This window comes from Pteropus vampyrus, unplaced genomic scaffold (assembly GCF_000151845.1).
Source record: "Pteropus vampyrus isolate Shadow unplaced genomic scaffold, Pvam_2.0 Scaffold72, whole genome shotgun sequence".
Lineage (NCBI taxonomy): Eukaryota > Metazoa > Chordata > Mammalia > Chiroptera > Pteropodidae > Pteropus > Pteropus vampyrus.
The window spans coordinates 3,262,391-3,271,064 of record NW_011888853.1 but is presented as its reverse complement, the minus strand read 5'-3'; the positions used below and the strand labels follow the sequence as shown (position 1 = coordinate 3,271,064).

The following is an 8,674-nucleotide window of genomic DNA, read 5'->3' as shown; positions in this document are numbered from 1 at the left end:
CACTCACGGGCCCCGACTCACACTCACGGGCCCAGACTCACACTCACGGGCCCCGCACTCACATTCACGGGCCCCGCACTCACACCCACGGGCCCAGACTCACACTCACGGGCCCCGCACTCACACTCACGGGTCCAGACTCGCACTCACGCGGCCCAGACTCACACTCACAGGCCCAGCACTCACACTCACGGGCGTTTATCCCTGAGAAATGGACATTTACGTTCACGGAAAAACCGGTACCCGAACGCTCGTCCCAGGAGACAATCCGGGGTCCTTTTGGACGAGAGGCGGAGCAAATCGGGGTCCCATGGATCACTTCCTACTCTGCAACCGCAGGAATGAACCACTGGTCCACACGACGACCTGGGCGAGTCTCCAGGGAGTTATGCTGAGTGAAAAAAAGCTAATTCTGAAAGGTAGCAGACCCTGTGACTCCATTTACGTCACATTTTGAAACGACAGAACTTTAGAAACGGAGAACAGTGGTTGCTGGGGTTGGGGACAGGAGGCGGTGGGAGGGAGGTGGCTACGGCTTCGAAAAGGTGACAGCGAGGGTCTCTGTGGTGATGGCAAGGCTCTGTGTGTTGGCAGTGGTGGCGGACGCATGAACCGACACCCCCCCCACACAAACGAGTCTAAGTCGGCCGGGGCAGGGGGAACGGGCCCCATGTCCGCCTCCTGGCTGCGACTCTGCAGAGGTCACCGTGGGGGCGACTGGGATTTCTTATGACTGCATGTTCTCGCATCTATGGTTATTTCAATGAAAATTTCAATACGAAAGAAGAACCAGAAACGAGACTTCTCCTTCATGTCTATGAAACCCGATTCCATTGATTAATTTTGGATTTGCTGTTTTAAAACCAAGCAAACCAGGGTGACGTCATTAGCAAACAAACCCGGACTCTCATGGGACCCACGCCGGCTAGAAAACCTGGCTCCCACACAGACTCGAGTCCCTGCTTATTTCGTCTCCGGGCCTCTGTGGCGGGAGCAGCGCTCACCGCCGTTAGCACTGGAGCACATGCCACCGGCACGTGCGTCCCTAACAGCTGAGTCCGGCGGTCACAGAATTGAACTGAGCAGTGAGTCCACAGTCTTGCTCCTCGCCTTCCGGCTGACAGCGTCCCACACAGAGGGTGACATGTGGGGCCGACATGGTGCTCGAAGGCCTGGGTTTAGCTCTCTACCCTCCCCCCTCCACCCCCGTCTCCCTCCACAGCCCCTGGCTCTAACGGCCGTTCAGTTCAGTAAGCGGTCTGTCCTCCCATTCCCATGTGTGCCTGAACAGGGGGACGGTCAGGTGACACTTCGATTTCATCCCCTGGGGTCACCTCTCTGGGCTTCACCTTCCTCAAGCTGGACACCTCTCTGGGCTTCACCTTCCTCAAGCTGGAAGAGTTGGGACTAGACCATTCAAAGCGTCCCCTCTCCCGCTTAAACAGTCTAACAGTCTATAATGTTATTCAATTTTGGAAGTATAAGCTTACTGATGGGAAAACACACACACACACACACACACACACACACACACTTCCAGATTAACTGGTTTTTTCTAAGTCAAAGGCTTCGCGGTTCCTGGATCTGGGAGCACACTTCCTGCCTCGGTGAGGGTTCTCCAGAGAAACAGAAGCAATGGGACGTGTATGTAGAGAGATTCATTGTAAGGAACTGGCGCAGGTGACGGTGGAGGCTGGCGGGTCCTGACCGCTGCCTGGCCAGCTGGAGACCCAGGAGGGCTGATGGTGTGATTCCAGTCTGAAGGCCAGCAGGTTGGAGACCCAGATGAGCCAGTGTTCCAGTCCGAAGGCAAAAAGGCGTCAACGCCCCGGTTCGAAGGCGGGAGGAATCCTCATTTAAACGTCCATCTCCTCTAGGACGCCCTCACGGAGACCCAGAATGATGTCTGACCGGGCACACACAGAACGGAACGGACCGGCACGCCACGCCCCTTCCGAGGTGAGGCTTCCGCAGACACGAGGGCTGGAGAGCTGCCCAGGGCCCATCCACTGCCGGGCAGAGCGGAAGGGGCCCGGCGCCCGCTGGTGAGGGGCGATGCGCCCCCCCACGGCGGCCACGAGGTGGCGCCTGCGCGGCCCGGGGAACCTCCGAGCGGGCGGGCAAGGGGCTCCACCTCCCAGAGGGTGCGTCTCGCTCCCGGGAGGCAGCTCCCCGCAGACCGTCAGGACAGGGGGGCGTGCCGGGCGGAGCTCGGCCCTCCGGCTCTCCGGCCAGGCTGGCACCTGCAGCAGGTCCTGAGATTCCCCGGGAAGGGCTGGTGCAGCAGCCCTGTTCCCTGGCCCGTTGCTCACTGACACCTCCATGTGCGCCCACGCGCTGGAAAGTCAGTTTGCTGGATACAAATTCCGGGCTCACGCTTTCTTTCCTCGAAAACCTGAATAATTCCATTTTCTCCCTGCATAACGCTCAGCCTTTGAAAAGCCTGATTTGCCCCCTAGATGCCTTCAAAGATCTTTCTCTTTAAAATCCAGCACTTTTACTAAAATATTTCTTGGTTTTGGTCATTCTCAGGTACTTGTCCTTCCAATATTACCATTATGTTTGTTCTTTGCTTACCTTCATTTTCTCTATTCTTTTTCTGATTTGTACAATTTTCTTTTGTACCTTTCATTTCTCTTAAAACACATATTTTTTACTTTGTGTTCCTTCCGATTCAATCTGAATTTCTGAAGTGACTTTTTTCATTCACTTCTAATTCTTTGTCACCTCATTTCTGGTTTTTTTCTAATTCATGCTTTTCTTTTATCTCCTTTATCCTTAATGTCTTAGTTCACTAATAAAAGGCTTGCTTTCTGTGTTTTGTGGGCACATCTTTCTGGCTTGCAGGGTGTCATTCTGCTTCTTATTCTCGGCTTTGTATGGACTCGACTCTGATACTCTTCTGATGCTTGTTAAGTGTTTAAAACACAAGTCCATTTGCTTCCAGACCTTTCCTGGCCACTGCCCTCGCCTGCTTCGGCCTGGGTCTCCCTTCTTTCCTGTGCCTGTTCTGCTTTTTCCTCAGTGTGGGGTCCTTTAGCAGGACGCCCTGGCGAGTCACTTTGGGGAGTTTCTCAACAGCAGCCCTTGGGGTTCGCCAGCTGCTGGAAGGAGCACAGCCCGGCATGGCCCACCTGCTGGGCTCGCATGGGCCACTGTGCTCCCCACTGGGTACCTACCGGCTCGGCCAGGGCCCTGCTCTCGGACCCACCACCAATCTGTCGGTCCTGTGACTACCGCGGTTTGTGCCTCTCTTCGGGGTTTATGGAGCCATGTTATCACTTAGTTTTGTCGTATGTGAAATCCATAGGGTTTTTTTATTACTGTAGTAGAATGTATGTAACAAGGTTTGCCATTTTAACCATTTTTACACGCACGGTTCAGCTGTCCATAGGTTTGAGGTTTTGCAATCTGCTTGTTCTGTTTCTATGTGAGGATGCCACTACGCAGCCATCTTCCCAGAATCCCCCGCTTTCCCAAGCCCCAGCTTTTCAACAGAACCAATCCACTGGTTTGCTCCTGGCCTGACTCGAGAACTGAAAGGCACCCAAGGGTAAGGCTCTGTTGACATTCAGAGTGTACTTACGGATAAACACAGCTTGGAGGCTGGGTGGCCCACCGTGAACAGGTTGCCCTACAAACACTGTGTAAGACATTGCACTTCACCGCATACTCCGGGAGAGTCGAGGGGTGCACAGCACATAGGGGAGACAACCCCAGCCCGTTTCTGAGGTTGCCGCTGCTGCCTCCGTGGCAACCTGATGCCAGACCAAAGGCTGAGTCAAAGCAGGCCTGGCTCGCTGACAGGCAGACACGAGAGCGTGAAGGCAGGTCGTGCAAAAGCCCCTCTTTCCTTCGGTGACAAGGCGGCCGTGTCACCCGCAGGTCATTTTGGTGCCGCTGAGGTGGGATTGAGCATGCACATTTGGGCATCGCTGGCTCCCCACACCGCGTCCCAGCCAGGCTCCCAGGTTGGGTCTCAAGGGCAGACGCTGACTAGGAAAGCGAGTGACCTCACAGCTCCCGATGCAGGAGGCACCAGGGCTGCAGGTGGCAGGCGAGCTGTGCGCTACTCTGCCCTCCGGGCCCACGCCACCCCTGCAGACCTGACTGGCCGGGAGCTGGGGGCAAGGTGGCCCAGGGCTCTGAAGGTCCATACCTGGCCACTGTGTTTCTCTGAGGCCACCTGACCTTAAAGGAACCGTTTTATTAGTACAGAAACACCGTCTCGGGTCATCACGCCGTGCTTCCGTCTCGTGGAGTTCAAGAGAAACCACAGCACGCCTCCTGGAGGCAAGGCGCCTGCGAGCACTGGGCTTCACCCCTGTCCCGGCCGCCCCCGCCGCGACCCTCCTGCAGGACCGTCCACCTCCCGGCCAGCGGCGCCACACAAGCGACACGGCTCTCGAACCTCTGGCGCCAGCGCGCGCTCGGAACCGCCCGCCCTTCGGTCCCCCGTCTCCCAGCACGCCGGCTCTCCGGGAGAGACTCTGCAGCAAGAAAGGGACGTTTTCTTTAAAACGGTTCACATTTATTATTGGTAACAATAAAAAAATCTTTTAAAGACTATCAGTATTGTATTACCAAGAGTGAGGTAATATGTTTACAAAACATTTACAGAATTCGATATGTAAATAATGCATTTAGGGAGGAAAGTGAATTAAGACACAAATAGAAGGAAACCAAAAGAATGGTTAGTGCTGAAGACAGGAGAGGTGACAGCAGGGTCTGAGGAAGCGCGGGGCACGCAGAGGCCGCGGCGCGAGCTGCACCGTCACGCACGCGCCCCCGTGAGTAAGCCTGTGGCGTCTGTGCCGTTGTGTGCTCTGAACGCTAAAGACGCTTCCACCTCTGGGGATAAAACAGTGCCACTTCTGAATCAACTTAAAAGAAACAGGTCTTCGGACTGGGGGCGGGGGGGGGGGAATGGCTGCAATTCAAATAGTTCTACAAACATCCCTGGGTTGGTGTGGCCTGTTGAGTGGAGCGCTTTCTTGGCAGCTGTCAGCAAAATCGCCATCTGAGACACAGAGAAAGAGAGGGGGAGAGAGAAGGAAGGGACCATCTTCAGGTCCTTATAACGTGGAAGGGAAGCACCGACTGGAAGCGGCAGATGCACCGCCTGACCTGGCCGAGCTTTCTGGAGACAAGCCTTAGGTGCCAACGATGGGTTTATCTTTTCAGAGGAAACGCAGAGCCGCGTTCCAGGAAGGCTGTCAGCGCGGGGGGAGCCTCGCGTCACTGACGGGGCAGGAGGGCTGTGCTGTTCCTTCTGGGCCCTCCCAACACCTCCCCTGGGGGCGCACACACGTGCTCTATGGCTCTCCAACCACACGGACACCCGCCTCATGCCTGCACAGCAGACTGGCAACAATGTGACTGGGGTTCCTGCGCTCGTCACATGCACCGATGGCAGCTGTGGGGACTTCGGCTCTTGTCTTTAAAAGCACAGTCCCTGCCACACACACCACCACACATACCTTCATCACAGACACTAATCTGATGCGATATCCAGACGGATCCACGAATAACCCACTTTTCCCATAAAAAGCCAAGAAAATGAGGGCCAGTGTAAGACAGACCAGGCTTTGCAACCGGGAATCAAATAGAAAATGTAAAAGGCAAACCAATCTCATATTCTGATTTGCTCCTATGAAGTCTTGTCACCTAAACTAAGGTTCCAATTGCCTGGGCCCCTCCAGCACCAAAGGCACACACACCCACAAGTCCACTTCCTTTTGCAAAGAAGCAGGGCTCCTACAGGTCACGTGCTCTCGAGTGGCCACACAAGGAGACTGCAGTTAGCTAAAGCGAACACTGACTGGACAGCTTCAGAATAGCAAACGTGACTCGCTCTGTCTGCAGAACACCCTTCTAGTGACCAGAAGGGTCACCTAGGCTCTGACACCACTAAGCTATGGAGGGACAGAGGACATAAACCTAGATGAGTTCAAACTAACGTGAGCGACAGAACGAAGAGGGGAGGAAACCCGCTGCCCAAGCTCATGCACAGGAAGCACCGAAAAGACTGGGAGAGGAGGAAAGAGAAAACCGTGTTTAATGATGGCGGTGTCTTCGTGGCGCTGAGGGGAGTCCCCAAGGACCCCCGGGCCTGCCAGCACCCACTCGAGAACCGTGGATCCACCTGGCCCCCAGGAGCTGGGCTGGGTGCTCGCACCGGCTGCCTGAGTCCTTCCAACTTAAGCGGTGTCTGCTTGGACGAAAAGGTATCTAGCGACTGTCACTTAACTCATGGGCCAGGCCGACTACCAGCAGGGAGAAGGCGAGGACTGCACCTTAGGGACAGCTGGCAGCTTCTGCTCCACGCAGGTCGCCTCTGAAGGACGGTGGAGGAATTCATCATCCACTAGTGGAGATTGTTCAAAGACTTTTTTGCATCGACATTTGAGACAAAGTCAAACTCGTAATTGGTATAGAAACTACTTTCTTTCGAGAGAGCCCTTGTGCTCTGACTTGATTCTGTGCACGCTGTGTACAAAACCTATGGCTGTGTTGTGAGAGCTAAAACTACCTGTGGAGACGGTTTCGAGATCAGTGACCACGCCTACCATCTCGAGAGCTACCTGCTACCTAAGAGAGGAGTCTGCGCAGTGTGGCTGCCGGGTGGGCGGAGCGCGGTGGGCTGTCCGAGGAGGCACGGCTGTCCCCACCGCACTGGCACGGGTGTCGCAGCACTACCTGGAAATCATGGAGCTGGAGTGAGACTGGCTGGAGGAGGTGGTGGCGGCGCTCAGCTGGGAGAACCCGCTGTGGCTGGACTCCAGGCTGGTCATAGAACCTCTGCAAATGGCACAGGAGTAGTGTGGGGCATGAGGGCGGGGCTTCACGCCGCCCCGCCTCCCACTCGCCCTGCCCCGCCTCCCGGTCACGCTGCCCCGCCTCCCACGCCCATGGCTAGCTAGTCTTGTCCTCTCTGCAACCCCCGCAGCACCCCTACCGCCCAGAACAGCGGGCAGGGGCCCTCAGGGACATGGTTCCCTGCCGCTCGTACACGCAGATGCCATCGTGAACTGGCAATGATAAGTGGCCCGAAGCCTCCCACCCGCGTCTTGCGCTCCCCCGACCCAGTCGGCGGTCAGGCGGTGGCCCAGCCGTGCTGGGGGCCCGTACCTGAAATCCTCCGACCCGATCACCTCGGTGTAGTACATCACTTTGCACTTGTGGGAGGGGACCTGCAGGGAGGCCAGCACGTCGTCCACTCGAGGCAGGGTGGCCGCACACGCCGGCATGCTGTGGAACTTCCACTGCAGGATGTAGAAGCCCGGCCACCGTGTCACGTGTGAGCCCTGGAACAAGGCGAGAAGAGCTGGCTGAGCAGGCCTCCCTCCCAGTCCCCACCCTACAGTGCGTGCGCGACCCTGCCCAGGGAGCTGTCCCGCGTCCACTCGGATGCGGCGGCGAGCACTGGCATCTGGACAAGGGACGGACACACTGCTTTGGTTCGTTACCAGGGTTGGTCCCATGCCGCCTCCACTCGAGGGCCAGTCCTGTGGCCAGGCCTCTGCTAAGGGCTGGGAAGGCCACAGAGGGTAACACTGAGTCTGTCCGCCCCAGGGACTCGCAGCCTCATGGGAAGGAAGGCCAGGATGGAAGAGCTCGAGGTGGGGAGACCTCCACTCAGCCTAGGGTCGGTCACGAGAGGTCACCTGGACCGGACAATGCTCTCTGACACGCTTCCCATGATCTTACCAGCATAGTCAGGTGGAAAAGATGACCACCTAATATTGAATGCTAACCTGTGAAAATTACCTTCTCCATTAATTCTGTGATACAGCTTAAAATATTTATTATTTTTAAAACTGAATAGAATGCTCTTTTTTACTCTGCTTCTAAAACCACCAAGACACTGGCTGGCTTATCTCTGAAAACTATAAAGGCAGTAAAATATGTGTGAAGGTCAGAAGTACACAACCACATTCTGAGCACAAGCACTGAAAATAACTGGCTCAAATTTTATAAGTGAACTGATGAAGCATTTTCAAAGAAATGAGAATGCTCACTAATGACAGTTAACAGTCCCCCAAGTGCTTGTTCCTCTCGCTTCTATTTAGGGCGCTCTTCCTCTGAAGGGAACAAACGGAACATGGTCAAGGACGTGGTTGGGGAAGTCTCACGAATCCCAGCTGTGTGTGCACATAATGCCTCTTCCTTCCTTGCTATGTCACTTTTAGGAAACAATTCTACAGAAAACTCAATGCACCGTAGGTGTCAGACAGTCATCGGCTGTGTCCGACACCACTGCTCAGGTTTGAGCTTTTTCTCCGAAGACTCACTTGGCCCCTTGAGTCACTGTGACCACCCCTAAAAGCGGACCCCTAACTGCTCTCCGCACAGCGCGGGCGAGCTGTGGAGACGGGCGTGCGGTGTTACCTGCACGCTCTCCCCTTCTCTGCAGATCAGGGGCGACTCCACCATGCTGTAGTCCCGGCCCAGCTGCCACACTCTGTCGATGAGCTGCACGTTGTTCCCTCCCGGGGAAGTGATGCTGTGTGCCCCCAGGGAGTCCTTTTTGGGTGGCTGTGGCGATCTCTTAGAGTGATAGATGTTAAAGACGATGTCTCCTTTGCACACATCAAAGTCCCAAGTGATGACCGAAGAGGCGTCCACAATCTGAATGAGAATCTGGAAAAGGAGATGGTCACTGAGTCGGGCT

The 8,674-nt window shown here is 55.5% G+C and overlaps 1 protein-coding gene across 4 annotated transcripts in view; it reads right to left on the bottom strand.

The window, feature by feature from the left end:
• Positions 1-4,509: 4,509 nt before the first annotated feature.
• Positions 4,510-8,674, bottom strand: part of SEC14L1 (SEC14 like lipid binding 1) — a 44,137-nt gene continuing 39,972 nt past the window's right edge. For 3 of the 4 annotated variants that reach the window (XM_011362004.2, XM_023531734.1, XM_011362006.2), the window contains 4 exons: positions 8,392-8,643; positions 7,132-7,307; positions 6,700-6,801; positions 4,510-5,020 (listed from right to left, as the gene is read on the bottom strand). In XM_011362004.2, coding sequence (XP_011360306.1) covers positions 5,005-5,020; positions 6,700-6,801; positions 7,132-7,307; positions 8,392-8,643 — 546 coding nt within the window. In that variant the 3' untranslated portion in view covers positions 4,510-5,004. Of the gene's footprint in view, positions 6,802-7,131; positions 7,308-8,391; positions 8,644-8,674 lie in introns of all 4 variants that reach the window. The other variant, XM_011362007.2, reaches the window with a different exon arrangement.